Below are 18,124 nucleotides of genomic sequence, written 5' to 3' on the forward strand. Positions count from 1 at the left end.
TGCCACACAGAAAAGTTCGAAGGAATGAGGGATGCTTCCATTTATATCTCCTTATACAGCAAATCAGAAGTCGAAGCTTAATCTGGGTGCTTCTCACCCAAAAATATGGGTCCCAGAGTCCTTATTTCTTACTGCTGTGAGAATTAACAGCCATATTTAGGTTTGAAAGTATCTATCAGGAGAGGGAGTTGAAGTTATATATATATATATTTATATTTATACTTGTCTTATGCACATGAAGTAATTTGGTCAAGGGCTGGTTATGCTCTTATTTATTTCCATATTCTTGTTATAGCTGAAGTTGCAGAAAATAAGGGAATATCTTCAACATTTGAATGCATTATGATGGGGATGCTGTTTTGTCTGATCCCATTAAATAATACTATACACAATATCAGTTTTCTCCCTTTGGGGAACTTTGTGCCAGAGTTTCACTCCAAGTGAAATTTGTCCACATCCAGGTGTGCATCAGGTGCATCCCCGTGGATCATGCCCAAAGCTTTGATTTCTGCTCCCTTTCTTCTATTTCTCTGCTACAAGAGGATCCAACCATTTCAAAACCAACAGCATTTTTTTTCAGATTTCACAAAACTTTTCAGCTCTTTTGACATCACCCAGAAACACCAAATACACCCTTCCCAGATAGCCTGTTTAATACATGAAAGTCCTCCCACTTTTTCTTCAAGATTAAATGAATTTTTCCTCCCTGAAAAAACATTTTATCTGCACTTTATCACATTTTTTCTACCTTCTTGGAGCTGTTTCTTTTTTCTCCATGTTGCAATTTAGACTCTGCAAAGCAGCAACTTTTTCAGCCAGTTCTGGAGTCCTGACACTCTCAGCCCTGATATTTTGACACAGTTTAAAGGAAAAAAAAAAAGGGAGAAAGGGCAGAATTCAAACTCCCAGAGAAAGAGGGAGAAGCAGACACTGGAGAAGGAGCATCTGGAATGAGTCTTATTGAATGGTGAGGGGAAAAAAAACACATGGAAAAGAGGAGAGATTGTAACCTACAGAGGACAGCACAAGACAGCTCAGAAAAGATGGATACGATGAATGAACAGATGTGTGACATGGAACTGGGGGGAAAAGACCTGGAGTTTGGCTTTCCCACACTGCCAGTGGGTCCTTTGGTAAAAGAGCTGCCTGGGGTGCAGCTCAGCTCCAGGCAGATCCCAAAAACAGAGCCAGGAGCTGCTTCCTCAGCCTGCCAGAGGTTTCTCCAGTGCAGAGCTGAGCCCCTGGAGAGTCTGCCTGACTCTGTAAGTACAGGGTGAGAAAAACAGTGGCCCGCAAAGTGGGTAAGGGAGTAACAAAGAGCAGAGGAGGGGATGGAGAATCCCTGGGTTAGAAGGAGAAGGACAGTAAGACACCAAGGTGGGGGATTTGAGCAGGCAACAAGGTGGTGTGAGGTTGGGGTGCCAAGGTGTGCTTGGAGAGAGCTGTTATCAACAGAGAATGAATCCCAGAAAGGTTTGGATTGGAAGAGACCTTAAAACTCATCCACTGCCTTGGGCAGGGGTACCTTCCACTATCCCAGGTTGTTCCAAGTCCCATCAAACCTGGCTTTGAAAATTTCCAGGGCTGCAGAAGCTACAGCTCCACCACCCTCTGAGTACAAGAGAAGGACCTGTGGGATGGCGTGGGACAGGAGTCCCCCTTCCCCAGCACAACCATGGGAAGGGAAAAGGCGAAAAGAAACCCAGAGGAAGTCCCAGATCTGCCAGGGACCTGCTGGAGGTGGGAAGCTGGAAAGCAGCCTGGCTGAGGATGAACTGAGTGGTGACCCTGAGATTGGAAGTTGAGCAGGGATAGTGCAGTTGACACTGGACTGGGGAGCTGATTTGGGAGCAGGACGGGGTCAGCACAAGGGGGTCCAGCCAAGGCTGGTCTGAGGAATGGAGGTTTCAGCACTTGGGCCTTGGGGGAAGAAGCATAATGGAACTTCTTACGTGTCCAGAGGAGAGCCAGGAAGACGGTGAAGGGTCTCAGGTGTCATCTGAGGAGCAAATGATGTCACTGGGTTTGTTCAGCTGGAGGAGATGGAGGTCAGACCTCACTGGGGGCTGCAGCTCCTCCGAGGGGCAGCTCCAATCTCTGCTCCCAGTGACAGAGACAGAACCCAGGGAAGGGCTGGAGCTGTGTCAGGAAGATTTAGATTGGATATCAGGGAAAGGTTCTTCCCCAGATGGTGATAGGGCACTGAACAGCTCCCCAGGGAATGGGCATGGCACCAAGGCTGCCAGAGCCTTTGGAAAACACTCAGGCACAGGATGGGATAGCTGGGGTGTCCTGTGCAAGGTCAGGGGTTGGACTGGTGTGCCCCTTCCAAATCAGAATATTCTATGATTCAGTGTAGATGTTGTGATTTCAAGATGACTAAAGAGATGGAACCCCTGTCCTACGAGGAAAGGCTGAGGAACTGAGGTTGTTCAGCCTGGAGAAGAGAACCCTGGAGAGATCTTAGAGCCTAGGTCTTACATGGCTGGAGAGGAGGTTCAGGATGGACACTAGGAGGAATTTCTTCACAAAAAGAGTGATTAGACATCGGAACAGATTGCCCATTGAGGTTGTAGAGTCACCATCCCTGGAGCTGTTCAAGGAATGACTGGACATGGCACTCAGCTCTCTACCACAGTTGACAAGGTGGTGTTTGGTCATAGGTTGGACTCGATGATTTCAGACGTGTTTTCCAATCTAAATGATTTTGTGATTCTCTAAAGTGATCTCAAGGGGAGTGTACCAGGGGAGGTTTAGATTGGATATTTGCAAAAAAATTCTTCATGGACAGAGTGGTCAGACAATGGAACAGGCTGCCCAAGGCAACCTGATGGTGGAAACCCATCCCTGGAGGTTTCCAAAACATGCGTAGATGTAGAACGTGGGGATACAATTTAGCCGTGATCATGTCCGTGTTTTCCAACCTAAACGATTTTGTCATTCTGTGATTCTGTGAAGTGATCTCAACTTGTACCAGGGGAGGTTTAGATTGGATATTTGGGAAAAAAATCTTCATGAAGAGTGGTCAGGCAATGGAACAGGCTGCCCAAGGCAACCTGATGGTGGAATCCCCATCCCTGGAGGTTTCCAAAACATGTGTAGATGTAGAATTTGGGGATACAATTTAGATGTGATCATGTCCATGGGTTAAGTTGGACTTGGTGATGCCAGAGGTCTTTTCCAACCTAATTCTGTAAGGGAGCTCCAAGAAAGTTGGAGAGGGACATTGGACAAGGGCATGGAGTGACAGGAGAAGGGGGAATGGTTTTAAGCTGAAAAAGACCAAGGCTAGATGGGATTTTAGGAAGAAATTCTTCCCTGTGAGGGCGTTGAGACCTGTGAGGGCAGAGGTTGTGCAGAGAATCACCCACAAGGATCATCCAGTCCAAGTCCTGGCCCCACACAGGAGCATCCCCAACAATCCCACCCCGTGCCTGAGAGCGCTGTCCAAGCGCTCCTGGAGCTCTGTGAGGTTTGGTGCTGCGACCATTCCCTGAGGAGCTGTTCCAGTGCCCAGTCACCCTATGGGATCAGAACCTTTCTCCAGTATCCAACCTAACCCTCCCCTGACACAAATCCAGGCCATTCCCTCGGCTCCTGGCCGGGTCAGCACCGAGCAGAGCCCGGCGCCTGCTCCTCCTCTCCCCCTCACGAGCAAGTTGAGCTCCCCCCTCATCCTCCCCTTCTCCAGGCCTCATCCCCGTGAGCTCTCCGGGCCAGGCGGGACGGGGCACGGAGTATCCCGCTGCGGCGGGCGCTGTCCGTCCCCGGGCACGGCGTGCGGAGGGCGCCGCTCCCTCCCCGCCGGCCCCGCCGCCGGTCGCTGTCGCCGCCAGGCGGCCCCGGCCCGTCCCGCGCGCCGTGGAAGCGCCGCCCCGGAAGCGGCGGGCGGGGGGAGCGGGCACGGGGGGGCAGAGCGAGCGAGCGCCCGGCGAACGGGCCGGGGACGCGGCGGCGGCGGCGGCAGCAAGATGGCGGCCAAGTCGGATGGCGGCGGCGGCGGCGGCGGCGGCGGCGGCGGCAGCGGCTTCGCCCAGCTGCACAACCTGGACGAGGCGGCGGCGGCCACGGGCGGCGGCGTCGGGGCAGCGGCGGCCGAGGTGGCGGAGGAGCCGGGCGCAAGCAGCTCCTTGCACATCTGCCACTGCTGCAACACGTCGTCTTGCTACTGGGGCTGCCGGAGCGCCTGCCTGCGGAACCTCTTCGGGCGGGCCGCCGCCACCGCCGCCGCCGAGCCGCTGGCCCCGCGCCCCCCCGCCGCCGCCGCCGAAGGGCCGCCGGAGGTCGGCGAGGCGGCCGAGCGGCCGTGGCTGGACTGCCTGTGGATCGTGCTGGCGCTGCTGGTGCTGCTGGGGGATGTGGGCACGGACCTGTGGCTGGCGCTGCACCACTACGGCCGGCGGGACTACTTGTGGTGCGGCCTCACCCTGGCCTTCGTGCTGCTGCCCTCGGTGCTGGTGCAGATCCTGAGCTTCCGCTGGTTCGTGCAGGACTACACGGGCGGCGGGCTGGGCGCCGTGCAGGGGCTCAGCAGCCGCGGGCCGCCCATGATGGGGGGGACCGCGGGCCGGCGTGGGGGACCCGCCGGCGGGGTAGGAGGAGTCGGCGGCACCGCCACCCCCGGGGCGCAGCGCCTCTGCAGGATCTCCGTCTGGGTCTGGCAGACCGTCATCCACCTGCTGCAGATGGGGCAGGTCTGGAGGTAAGGGGCGGCCGGGGACTCCGCCGTGCCCCCGGCGGGGCGGGCGGCGCGCTGGGTCGGGGACCGCGGCGGCGGAGGGGCGGGAGCGGGGACTGCGAGCGCCCGGTGCGAGGGGGACGCGGGGCAGCGTCAGCCCCTGGTCCGGGGGGGATGTGGGGGCACTGTCACCTCCTGGTTTGAGATGGACGGGGACAGTGTCACCTCCTGGTGTGAGATGGACGGGGACAGTGTCGCCTCGTGGTCCAAGGTGGACGTGGGTCAGTGTGCGCTGGCCGAGGAGGGGCTGCTGGGGGTGGTTGTCAGCACCTGGTTTGAGGCGGATGCGGGTGACTGTCAGTTCGTGGTCCATGATGGGCATGGGTCAGTGTCACCCTCTGGTTTCAAATGGGTCCCCTGGATGAGGTGGGGAGCTCTCAGCTTGTGGTCCAAGGTGGACGTGGGTCAGTGTCACCTCCTGGTTTGAGGTGGATCAGTGTCATCTCATGGTTTGGTGTGGGTCAGTGTACCCTAGACAAGGTGGGGCAGGTGGGGGTCAGTGTCACCTCGATAGGCTGAGGTAGCTCACTGTCCCCTAGCTGAGGTGGCCCGGATGGCCATTGCTGTTACCTCATGGCTTGAGGCAGATGTGGGGCAGTGTCATCTCATGGCTTGAGGTGGGACCGATGGGAGTCAGTGTCACCTCATGATCTGAGGTGGACACGGGTCACTGTCCCCGGCTGAGGTAGGGCAGATGGGGATTGTTGTCAGCTTGTGGTGTGAGATGGACATGGCTCAGTGTCACCTCGTGGTCTGAGGTGGTGGTGGTCAGTGCAGTGCTCCCCACGTGGAGAAGGAGGGGAAATTTGGGGGTTACTCCAACTTTGAGTGAGGAGAGACCCAAAGACTCCAAAGGGAAGAGTGCGCCCCACAAAATGAACCTGGGAGACTGAGGTGGGGAGCATAGGAGTCATTGTCACCTCATTGTCTGAGGTGGACCCTTGCCAGTGCTCCCCACGGTGGAGGAGGTGTCAAGGGCCCCCTTGTGCTGAAGAAACATTTGAGGGGAAGAGAAGTTCCCCCAAAATATGTCTGTGGGGCTGAGGTGGGAGGAGCGGCATTGGTTGGTACAAGCAGGACATGAGATGGTGCTCCCCACGTGGAGATTTGGGGTGGCCCCTTCTTCACTGAGAAGAGCCCCAAAGGGGGCAGAGATGCAGCATATGGGGCTGAGGAGAGGGGAATAGGGCTGCTGTCACCTCACAGCTTGGAGGGGACACAGTTCTGTGCCCCCCATGGTGTGGGATGGAGAGGATCCTAGCTCTGTGGGAACGAGATGGTGCTCCACAGACATGGGGCAGGACTGGGAGGGGGCTCATGGAGCTGCTCTTCCCTCCAGGACAGGCCCGGGGCTGGGGGTGACCCTGGCAGTGGCAGCACTGCAGAGGGAGGTCCTGTGTCCCTGGAGGGGACTTCACCCCATCACTCCCCTCCTGGAGCCAGGGGGCAGCCAGAAAAAGCCCCCATGGAAAGCAGGGGCTGCTCCAGAGAGGGTCTGCAGGGGGATGGACCCGTGGCTGCCAAGCACTGGGACGTGCTGGTTCCAGAGGGTTGATGTCCTCCTGGCACAGATCCCGTGGGGATGAGGGGTGAGGGTCTCGTCCATCCCCGAGAGCCTCTCCCCAGCCAGAGAAGCGGGAGCGGGAGCTGCTGGCTCGCTGACTCCCCTTGAACCGAAGGAGCGGGTGGTGGGAGTGGAAAAACGCAGCGTGATGCCTCGGCTGTGGCTTTGGAGAAAGGAGAAGCCTCCTCGGTGGGGACGGCGGCGGCGGTGGGGCTGCCGGTGCCAGCCTGAAGGTCAGGGATAAGGGACTCTTCCCTGCCGGAGGGAGAGGTCCTGGGGTGGTGGAGACACTGGCCAGAGGACGAGTCTGGCAAGTGACCTCGGGCTCGACAGGAATAAAAAAACATCCTCCAGTGCGAGCTGGAAATTACGTTATCCTCCCCAAAAAGAGAGGTGGGAGGAGGCAGGGAGGGATTCTCCAGGATGAAAGCCTGTGGATGCAAACACTGCCACAGAGATGTCGGGCTTACCGAAAGAGGTGGTGTAAGGACAGCTGTAAAAACCCGGCGTGGCCCAGCATCGTCTGAGCTGGGGCGCGGGTTGGTAACGTGGAAGGGGTGTGAGATTTGGGGTGGGGGTAGAGGGACAACTCTGGGTTGTGTCACAGGGTGGTGGCTGCACCCCCTGCATACCATGGATGGGTCAGGCTGTAGGGAGGAGGCTCCAGATGGGGGTCCCTCGGCATTTGTAGCTTTTAAAATAATCCTTAGGGATCAAAGATTTTTATTTTCCCAATGTTTTTTGAAGAAGCCGCGGGGGTGGAGGGGAGGGGATCTGCGTGGGAAGGGTGCGTGAGATGTGTACGTAGGAAATAAGCCCATGCAATCATGCAGTGCAACAGCAAATACATATTTCTTCTGCATCTTCAATGTCATTTGTGCAGCGTTCAAAGCACATTTGTTCTCAACTTCTGCTTGGGGGTTTATTCTATTTTTATGGGTTTTTTACGGCCGGGATTTGGGCTGGGGGGTGGCGGGAGGGGGATGTCTGCGGGTGGTGCGTGCCAGGATGATGAATTGGTCCGCGACCCTTTCTGCTGCTTCCCTTGGTACTCCCAAATGCTGATCCCATCAGCAAAAGCAGTTCTCAATGCAGATGCTCCTCTGGCAAGTTGGATTTTTCCTTTCTTGGAGTCAGGCAGAAGAAATGATTGTGTTTTAGCTGTGCGCAAACACCCCATGCCGTGGCACGCTCGAGTGACCGTGTGGGGAGGGGGATGCCAAAGTGCTGCCGGCAGGGACAGAGTGGATTCATGTAGGGGGCTGATTTTTGGGTAATAGGAAGAAACAAAGCTCAAGTTGCCCAGACTTTTCCCTGCTATGCTGATGCAGAGGAAAAACACTTGCTTCTGAGATTGTGCAGGGCTGGGAATGCCAAAGGGTACTGATAAGGAATGCTGCAGCCTGGATCATGTTAGGTGAAATCAGGGAGCTTTCTCTCCTGTTGATCTCTAATCCCACCAGCACCCAGCTCCCGCTCTTTAAGGCACGCTGGACAGCGTGGAGCTGACTCCCAATATCTGACCAGAGCCAGAATTTACTTCCTGGGATCTGTGGAGCAGCCTCCATGAGGGTGTCTTTTTGCATTCCCACTACAGCTATTGCCAACGCCATTAAAATTAATCTCGGATGTGGTGATGGGACTAATACTGGATCACACTGGTTTGGCCGCCTTTGCCTGCAGCACAATTCCTGCATGCTGGGGAGAAGTTTAGGCGTGGGGATGGAGGAGGAAAACCTGGGACAGCGTAAGTTCAGTGCGTAATGCTCCGAGCCTGCTCTCCCGTGGGATCACGGATCTGCGCTGCCGCTGCACAGAGCGTAATTGGGATCGTACCTTACGTAGGGGATGTTGTGGGTGTTGCTCAGCAGCTGGGAGCCAAACCGTGGCGAATTGGAGGGGGGCAGGTTGGAGTAGTACAGGAATTCTCATCCTGAATACGTTAGGTAAACGTGCGTTTGGATTTTGAGGGATGACACAATTCTTGTGGCGGCTTCTTCTCGTAAATACTGGGAAGACTCGCCAATAAGATGGTGAATAAATAGCATTTTATGGCAGAAATATAAATATACATCGGGATCTTATTTTAGCAAGGCTGTCTCTTCATTTTGTCAGGATTGTGGGAGAAGGAGCTTGTTTTGGAGCAGTCTGGATGAGGGCTTTGTCTGTTTGTGTCGTATTCAGAGGGTGGATCGTGACCAGGCAGGAGGGTTGAGGGGGCAGTGCGAGTGCTGAGGGGGCACTTAGTGATATTCCTGGAGTTTTTGTGGTTTTTTTAGTTCAGCTGGGATCTGAAGGATGTGTTAATACTGTCTGTCTGTAGTGGCTGTTGGAAAAATAGTAAAAACATATGTGTATGTGTATAGATACATTTATTTTGAATTCTTGCTGGAAGTAGTCTGATCTCAAATGGATGCCAGTAGTCTGATCTCCAGTGCCATTCCCAGTGATAAAGCTCAGCTCCTGAGGTTTTTACCTTCATAAACCTACAATATTCACCTTTCCTCTCAAATCTTAGATTGCCTTGAGGACTTGAACAATTCATCCAGACTATCCAAAAAGTGAAGGGTGCCAGTTGGGGCATGTTATGCTCGTTATAGGGGTGCTGCAGTGCAAGCTGCCAAGGGCTGTTCCTTGAGGAGGGATGCTGTGGTTTTGCTGGGAACAGGGTGAAGACAGGGCTGTTACTTTTGCTGGAGCTGTTCAGCCGTGTAAATTCAGGAGAAGTAGAAGTTCTGGTATCTTGAGTAGTTGCACAGGTTGTATGAATGACAGGAGTGAACTTCCCTGTCTAAAGTACCTTTCCTTAACCTCTGCTGGAAGTGGGTTACTGGGTCATGGATGCTGCCCTGGAAAAGGGGGTTTAGAGTGGAAAGTCGGATCCCTTGCGTTGTGCAGTGCTATTAAAGCAAACATTATTGGATTCCGTTGGATTAACGGGATGTGGAGCTGAGCTAAAATGAATGCTGACCAGCTGGATATCTCTGTGTGTGTGTGTGTTAAACTATCAGTGATGGTGAGTTTTGGGACATGAATGTGCTCTGTTTATGGGGTTTGTAATTAAAACAGATTTGAATACAGATCTAGGAGAAAAACATTCTGTACAAGAAACCCCAGCAAACCACAACAACCCTTGTCATTGTTGTGACATTAAAAATTGTCTTGTGTATGTACATGGTGAGAAATTCTTAACGTTTAGGCAGAGAGTTGGCATCTTTTTCATTAGTGGAAAGACCAAATCTGTGAGCTGTTCATCTTTGGAGGTGGAAGGACGAATCAATGGGTTTTAATGGAATATGTGGCATTTAATGACTTTGTGTTTGAGTGGGTTCAGGCTCTCCTAAAATACTTAGTCTGGGATGAACTTTGTGAGTTGGAGACACATTATTTTGGATAGTTTAGAAATACAGGCAGCTACAACTCTGAAGTTCTCTTCCTGAATCCCTCAAAGTGGAAGCCATCTTCTTGTCAAACAGCAGATGAACCAGAAGCTGCTGACCCAATGCTGCCTCCTTGTCTTGGTTTGGGATGTTCAGTTCTGTAGAGACTTTCTGTAAATTTGCTGCCTTCCTTGGCACGTTGGAATATTTTTTTTTCAGCTTTTTCTGGTTAGCTTGTCTGGCAGCTGCGTTTTTCCTTTTAGCCAAGTTTTAACAGCTTGCTTTTATAGTATGGAGTTTTGTCAGTTTTTGACAAGTTGGCAGAGGGAAGACATTCTGGGATAGATGATAAATATGTTCTCCCTACAAAATCAGGTCTGGGGTATAACTTTTTATATTTTTTTCCAGTGAGGTTGTTATCTCTTTCAAAAAACTTACCCATTCCACCCCCATTTCTGCAGGATCTCCATAAGGAAGTGCTGGGCTGTGGGTGTAGAGGTCCAACAATATCTACAGAGCATATAGGTTGTGAGAGAGTGGAAATAATAATAATAATCATAATAACGATGGAAAAAGGGCTTTATCCCTTGAGTGGGGTCTCCATGGGTGGCTGGTGGTGGTGATGCTCCATGTCTTGTTGAGTGGTTCCCACTAGAGGGGGTCCAACCACAGATGTTGGAGCGGATCTGCTGGGCCAGCCTTGGGAGGGCAGAGATTTCTCCAAACCTTTCCTTGGGAGAAATAATATCCTGCCCTGAGCTGCTGGGAACTCCCCTTCCCATGCAACCCAGTGTTTCTGCAGAGACAGCATGGCTTGGGCAGGTGGGGAGTGGGGATTTGGAGGAGAAACTGGAGTTTGGTTTGCTCTTGGATGCTGTTGAGGAAGAGCTATGTGGTGTCCTGTGGCTGGGCAGTGAGAGCAGCTCATCAGGTTTTTGGTGGGGAGGAAAGGGAAGCAGAACTGGTTGGGTGACCTGACTTAGTTCTTACTGGAACCAGCATAAAATTTCCATGGCTTTCAAGATGTAAACACAGTTGCAAGGTATTTTGGGGACAGCATCTCCAGGAGTCCAAAAACTGGAAGGGAACCCAACTGCTTTGAAGTTGGGTTGCAGGCTGCTTTCCTAAATGCTCCCACCCATGTGGACCTTGACCACAACATCCCTTTTCAGCTGTTCAAGCTGAACTCCAGGAAAAACAGCTGTTTGTTTTTTTCCCTACTCTCCCTATGGCTTTATCTCTAATGCCAGTGGCAGCCTGACAGTGCCTTTCCTGGTGGAGGGGAGGCAGGGTGCCAAGGGAAGGAGGGAAAGATGGCTCACCATTTTTGATGTGTTAAAATTCCAGGCTCTGTATTTTCCACCTTTCCAGACACTTCCATTTTGCTTTCAGCTGCACTGAGCCAGCTTTATTCCTTGCAGTGGTTCTCCTCTCTGAACAAATGTAGGTTATTCAGGGAGCATTTCTTTTAATGAAAAGGATGGAGGAAGAACTGATAGTGATAAAGCATCTATTTGGAGGAGAGCTGCTTGCTCTGCCTTGAGACTGCAAGGAGCAGAAATGGGACGTCAAATTTGTAATTTTCCTTGGGGAATGAAGGTGAGCCTGTGGAAAAGTCTGGATCCCTCACACAACTCCACTCTCTACTCATTATTTCCCTTGAATCCTGACTTGATTTTTAGCACCTGACTGTAGTGAAAATCAACAGTAGTACAAGGCAGTGTTTTAACACCTGGAAGCTTTTAAGCAGGAGGAATTGTGAGTCAGAGTAAAGCTTTGCTAGAGAGAAAATTAAATTGTAATTAAAGGCGTAAGCAAAGAACATGTGCCAAATATGGTCGCTTCATTGACCCACCTTCTTCTGATGTGCTGGGATTCAGAATGATGGCCAAGCCTATCATAATGCTTTAGGGCACCAAAATGCTTTTCCAAATGGGATCCCAAGAAAATGGGGAAAGAGCTTTTCAGGGGAGGAGGATCTTTAGAAAATCCTCCAACCTAGCAGCAGTGTGATGGAGGGAGGAATACCTTGTATTTTTAACCCTGTGGAGTGCTTGATCTTTGCAGGCACATCCCATATCCTTTAGGCTGCAGTGTCAAAGGTGCTCCCAAAGTCTTCTGGGTTGTGGCACTGAGCATTTACTTGTGTCCCAGGAGCAGCCCACTGCATCTTTCCATGGATGGATTTTTATTTTTATATTTTTTTCCCATTCTCTCCACTTAGGATTTACATTTCCAACCACCCTGTATTCCAGTTCCAGCCTGTGTTTGGTTATATGGAAATGCTGTAGCAGAGGAACCACATTCACAGTGCTGAGGAGGAGTCTCAAGAGTTGCTATTTGTCCTTCTCTGAACAAATTTCTCTGGTGGACTTCCATTATTTCAGTATAAATGGGTGTTTTATTCCTTACTTCCATATCTTGAACCAGGAAGAAATTCAAATCTTGGCCAAGAGACAAAAAAATAGAGCAAAAGGCCATCTCAAATGTGTCCCCAAAACTATAATGGGACCTGAAGACTGTGCTGCTCCTCATGTCTCCCTTTTTTGGAAATCTGTGAGAGCTCAGGTTCACCTCTGAAATATTCACAGTCTGTCCTTAAGTGACTTCAGCTGCGCAGAAGATTTTTGCAGGATTGGCAGCTTTGTTGAAACCTTCTGTGTTCAAGCCCAGAGCCTTTATCACGACCTCTTCTTCCTCTGCTCCGTTCTGATTTGGTTTACCTGCAGCAGGATTTTGGCATCCCAAAGAAATATCCCTGTGTTATCATGGAATAGAATCATGTTGTAAAATGGTTTGGGTTGGAAGGAACCTTAAAGACCATACTGTTCCACCCCCTGCCATGGACAGGGACATCTTCCACCATCCCAGGTTGCTCCAAGCCCTGTCCAGCCTAACCTTAAACACTTCCAGGGATGCAGGGGCAGCCACAGCTTTGCTGGGCACCCTGGGCCAGGGACTCCCTACCATCACATGAAAGAATTTCTTCCATATATCTGACCTAAATCTCTCCTCTTTGGGTTTAAAACCATTCCCAGTTGTCCAATCACTATCTGTCTATGTAAAAGTCACTCCTCCTCTTTTTTATACACCCTGTTTAAGTATCCCCCTTTGTACAGGGTGGGCTGAGGGAATAGGCATCTTCTGCCTGTCCCAAATCCCCATGGGAAATAGGACTAAGACAGGAATCTCTCAGTGCCCTGTAGATGGTCACTGAATGGGCACTAGGGAAACCAAGCCTGTTGTGAACAGACACAAAAATGGACACTGCAGAGGTCTCAGCTCATGCTGGAAAACTCCTGTCAGCTGCTGAGCTACATTACCTTTTCTACTTCACAGGTCTGCTCAACGTGGGAGAAGTTTCCCATAAAACCCCTCACCATTTTGGCAGAACTCTCATTAAAAACTCCTCAGGAGCCATGATGCAAAAGGCTCTGGCAGCTGGAGCTGCCTTTATCACTTTGCTAATTAAACCAGTGGGAAAAACCCAAACCTGAGTGAGGGAGGATCATGTCCAGCTGCCAGAACCTCCCTCAGCTCACGGGGTTCTGTGGGGTTTTCTGTAGGGGCAGGGAGCAGGATCATATTTTGCCTCTGTGGTGGACACTGGTCATCACAACTCTCCAAAAAAAAGTCCAGGAGAGATGAGCTCCCCCATCCTATCAGTGGGGGTGGCTCAGGATCATCTCCTAAAGCAGGGACATGTCACATATCCCTGTGAGTTTAAAGAGTTCCAGTCTCTGGGAAATTCACCATTCTCCCATTTTCTCTTGTAAAAAAAAGATCAGTTTAACTCCTCATGCTTGGATCCCCCACACAGGCAGCCCTGGATGACAGGATGGCAGAAATACATTGCCTGATCTACCAAACACAGGAGACAGCAGTGAAGCACCAGGAGTGGTTTTGAGTTTGGGATTGGAATTCATCCCAGTTATGTCTAAGCGAGGGAAAAAAGAGCAACGGAGGCCGATGTTGTTGAAGTAAAAATTGTAAAGAGTGGTATAAGCAGAAGGCATTTAAATAATGTAAACAGTCTGGCATGGGAGGAAGGATGGGAGGCATTCCAGAAACAAAGGGAAAATAGTTTTAAAACATGGCTAAAAATACAGCAACTCTTGAATTCCAGAGATTATCTCAATTAGCGCTTTTCAATATATCTTTACAACAGAATTGTAGGAGTTCACAAAAGATAATGGAGGCTATGAGATACGGAGAAGTGATATAAATTTGTTTAATTAAAAGGATGAAGGGCTCCCTAAAATAAGATTCACTTATCTTCTGTAGCAGGGAAGAGCGAGGTTATATTCGGAAAACTGCAGCTCGTGGCGCTGTAGTGTGGAGAATGCATGGAGAGAGCCAAGGCTGGGAGGAAGAGCCCCTTCTTCAGCCTCAGCAGTTCTTTGCTCGGTGACTTAGAACAGCAAATCCCTTCCCATGGGATTTATGTGCTATTAGAGCAAAATGGGATGATTTTACATTTCCAAGTGGATTTTGTTTGATGTTGAGAGAGCAGGAATTGGACATTTTCGTCCAACAGAAAATCAAATACTCAGACATCAGAGCTCTGAGGGGCAGGCAAACATGGTTTAAGCTGGGAATCTGTGTGTGTGGAGCTATGCATGGATGTGCTTGATGTCCTCTGGCTCCAGAGGTGTGTGGCACATGTCAGAATTTATGTCCAGCCTCAGCATTGTGTGTCCACCCCTTGGAATGGGGGAGAAGCATGCATGGATATCCAGCTGCAAGAGTAGGGGGAGACCATAGGGGCCAGGGAGCAGAGAAGACCCTCATGCAGATCTAAATTAAATTAACCCCCCTGGATGTATATTAATATGTTAAGTAGCACTAAGCTCTGTATCCCAGCTTAGCAATATTTCGAGGCACTTTATTGCTTTAATGGAGGGATAAAATAGAACCTGCAATTATAGTAATTTTTTCTAATTGAATATTTTGCTTTATTCTTTCCCTTTCAAAGCATGACTGTAAGTACCAGCCTTCATAAAGCTTTGGAAATATTTATACTTTCCCTCTCTGGCAATGGGTGTAAATATGCTTTTTCTTGGGCAGACTGTTTGGGTCCCTCGTGGATGAGGAGCAGAACAGCTCTGGAGAGCGGTGGGCAATGCACCTTCCTCTGCTCTTTTTAATCATGGAATTCTGGGATGGTTTGGGTTCAAAGGGACTCTAAGGATCTTCCAGTTCCAACCCCTTGCCATGGGCAGGGACACCTTCCTCTGTCCCAGGTTACTCCAAGCCCTGTCCAGCCTGGCCTTGGACACTTCCAGGGATCCAGGGGCAGCTACAGCTTCTCTGGATAACCTGTGCCAGGGCCCCACCACCCTCACAGGGAAGAATTTCTTCCTAATATCCCATCTAACCCTACTGTCTTTCAGTTTAAAGCTGGGAAACACTTGTTTCCCATCAGTGGAGAGGGGGGAAATGTGATGTTACACTCTCAGTGTTTTCTGTCATCCTGCATGGGCTTGATGTGAATGTCAGGTGTATTTCTGATTAATTTCTTGTCTGTGCAGGGGTAGTGGACAATAACAGCTGTTATTCCCAGGCTGTGTTATGTGCAAGCAGATGAGATCCTTGTTTTCTGCCACCTAAACTGAGTTTGGGGAGGAGGACAGGTAAAGCTCCTTCAGAATCCTGCTGGAGCAAGATGTAGATGGTTGGTAAAGGCAAAAGCTGAAGGGCAGAGTCCTTGCCCAAAACCAGCCAGGTGAGGCAGCCCTGCTGACAACAGGGACAAAAGGGGATTAAACTTGACAGCTGATGGTATAATTGGGTGTCAGTTGACTTTTTTGAAATAGCCATTTTCAGTGGCAGCTCTTCAAACCCAAGTTCCTCCCTCCAGCTGAAGCCTCAAGCAGGCAGTGAAATGCAGCTAAATTAACATAATAATTGTGTTGTGCATTCCGTGTGCTGAATCTGGGGTTTAAAGAGGGAGATTTGCTGATACTCCCTCCATGTGATGGGATGCTATCAGTTGGAGGCTGTTGCAGTAGCTGTCTCCTCATCTAAAGGGGACTTTTGATCCAATAAACTGCTTATCTCGTGTAGTTGTCCTTTCATTTAGCGTGGGTGGTGTGTGACGGCTGATGGAAGGCGCAGTATTATGGCTCATTTATGAATATTAATTAGAAATGGAAATAATTCGGAACAGTGTGCACCAACAGCTCTCCAAGCACCACCAGCTGCAGGAATCCATCAGTTCCTCCCTCGTGGAACACTCACAAATGCAGGGAAGAGGCTCACGTTGGGGTGTGAAGTCACCACACAGAGTCTGTCACGCCAACACGTCGGCGATGCAGTGGGAGCTTGTCTCGGGGCTTTATTTCCCAGCGTTTGTCACGGCTGGGCTGGGCAAGGAATGATTTCCTTGGGAGAAAGAAGCTGCAGCAGTGCCTTGCCAAGTCACGTGCATCCGAGCCGGGGCCGGAGCTGGAGGTTGAGGCTGTGCCTGGGCACGTGGCTGTGCCGAAAGGCAGCGCGATAAGGCTCCGGCGCCCTTGTTTTAGTGAAGGACACGCTTTGCTCCTGAATGCTTAATCTTACCTTAGTCCTTGTCACTCCGGGCCCCTTGTCACACGCTGACGTAAATGCATCGTGCCACTGACGCCAGGAAAGGCTCCAGCTCCAAGTGTGATGATGCCAGAGCCCTTCAGTGAATCTCAGGATGGTTTGGGCTGGAAGAGACCTTAAAGATCATCTCATTCCAACCCCTTGCCATGGGCAGGGACACTTTTCCCCTTTTGTGGTTCCATCTCAAAGTCCAACCATGTGCACTGATCAAGGATAGAGCCCTTTTCATCTCACTTGCCAGGAACTCATCCTCAGTGGCCACATCTCCTCTTGGCAGCTTGGTGGTGGCGGGATTTGCCCTCTGGCCCTGAGATGGGCTGGCACAGCGTGGCTGTTTCTGTCATATTGAGCTTTCTTGGCTTTTGGGAGAGGGTGGCTGCCTCCAGGATGCCAGCTGGGAATGGTTCTGGTGGTGCTTCTTGAGGTGAGGGCTCATAGATCCCAGGGATGATGCTGTGCTGGTTGAGCCTTGAAGCATGCCACACATCAGAAGGAAAATGTTCCCATTACTAGAGGTTTTTATTTTCTTAAGAGAGTGTGGACTTGTTTTTCTAAGCTTTCTTTTCACCTCTTTCTAAGAGGTGTATCCAGCCTGTCAGAGTCTCCAGCAAAATCCACCTCTAGCTTTTGGACATGGCCATCAGATTTACCTGTTTGGGACTAAATTTATTTTATTACTCCTCTGTGTGCACCAGTAGTGGAGGCCAGATCTCTTCATTGGATTAGATTGTCACTGTCATCTTTGGGAGGGTTATATTCAGTGGGCCACTTTGGAATTGATGCTTAGGGGTGAATCCCTGGTGAGGGGAGCAGAGAAATGCCTGGACATGTCATAAATCATGGAATGACAGAGTGGTTTGGGTTGGAAGGGACCTTAAAGCTCCTCCAGTTCCAGTCCCTTCTGGTGGGCAGGGACACCTTCCACTGTCCCAGGTTGCTCCAAGCCCTGGTCTTGAACACTTCCAGGGAATTTAGCTGATACCCAAACACTTGTGTCCCTGTGGACTCATCCCACTTGGATGCTGGTGGAGGAGGATGTGGTTCCTTGCTCCCACAGTTCTCCAGAGTGCTTTGCTCCTCAGGCAAAACCCTCTGGGGTTAAACTGGGATCACCCCTGGGAGCTCAGGACATGCGGCGAGCCAAAAATGCACACTTCTGGGGTCACCCATCATCACCCAGACCCATCCCCACTCCAATTTGTGGGTTAATTTATTTTTAAAGCCAGCCAAGTAATTAACTGCTTTCCTTTAAAACTCCTCGGAGCCCTTCAAACCAGTGCTTTAAAAATGGGTTGATTATTCCGCTTTCTTCAAAGCGCGGGGTATTAGGAAAAGTCGGCTCCTGCAGGCACGATCCTCTGGCAGCCCAAGGCACTCCAGGGGTGCTGTGCCATGTCACACCCGCTCAGTGTCACAAATCACTCGCCTGTGAGTGCCACTTGCTCTAAGTGGGGCATGACGGCTGTCACAGGGCCGGCTCCACCATCCCCACCTTCCCTTTGGAATTTGTGAATTTGTTCCCTTCCCCCGGCGTGGCCGGGGTTGGGTTCTTTGAACCAGCTCAAGCTTTGCTTTTCAATCCTGAGCTTTAGATCTGGGATAATAAAACATCAAAGTAAACCAGATTGTTGTGGATACAGGAAAAAAAAAAAGGAAAAAAAATCAGGACACTCAGTAGGACTTCGGGGAGTAATAAATTTGTTCTATATTTAATCTCGTATTTATCGCAGTGTCAGTATGAGACCACTTCATTTTACTACTTTAACTGTAGCTAAGAATAACTGAATCCTTGAAATATTGAGAAAGTGGCTAATACCTGGTGGTAGCTGATGGGATCCAGCTTTAATAGTTATT

At 50.6% G+C, this 18,124-nt stretch overlaps 1 protein-coding gene across 1 annotated transcript in view; it reads left to right on the forward strand.

Annotated features, from left to right (window-relative positions):
* Positions 1 to 3,971: 3,971 nt before the first annotated feature.
* Positions 3,972 to 18,124, forward strand: part of XKR6 (XK related 6) — a 180,481-nt gene continuing 166,328 nt past the window's right edge. Inside the window, exon 1 of the mRNA XM_030945804.1 lies at positions 3,972 to 4,702. Within this exon, the coding sequence (XP_030801664.1) occupies positions 3,972 to 4,702 (731 nt within the window). The remainder of the gene's footprint in view (positions 4,703 to 18,124) is intronic.

Source organism: Camarhynchus parvulus, chromosome 3 (genome assembly GCF_901933205.1).
Source record: "Camarhynchus parvulus chromosome 3, STF_HiC, whole genome shotgun sequence".
Classification (NCBI taxonomy): Eukaryota; Metazoa; Chordata; class Aves; order Passeriformes; family Thraupidae; genus Camarhynchus; species Camarhynchus parvulus.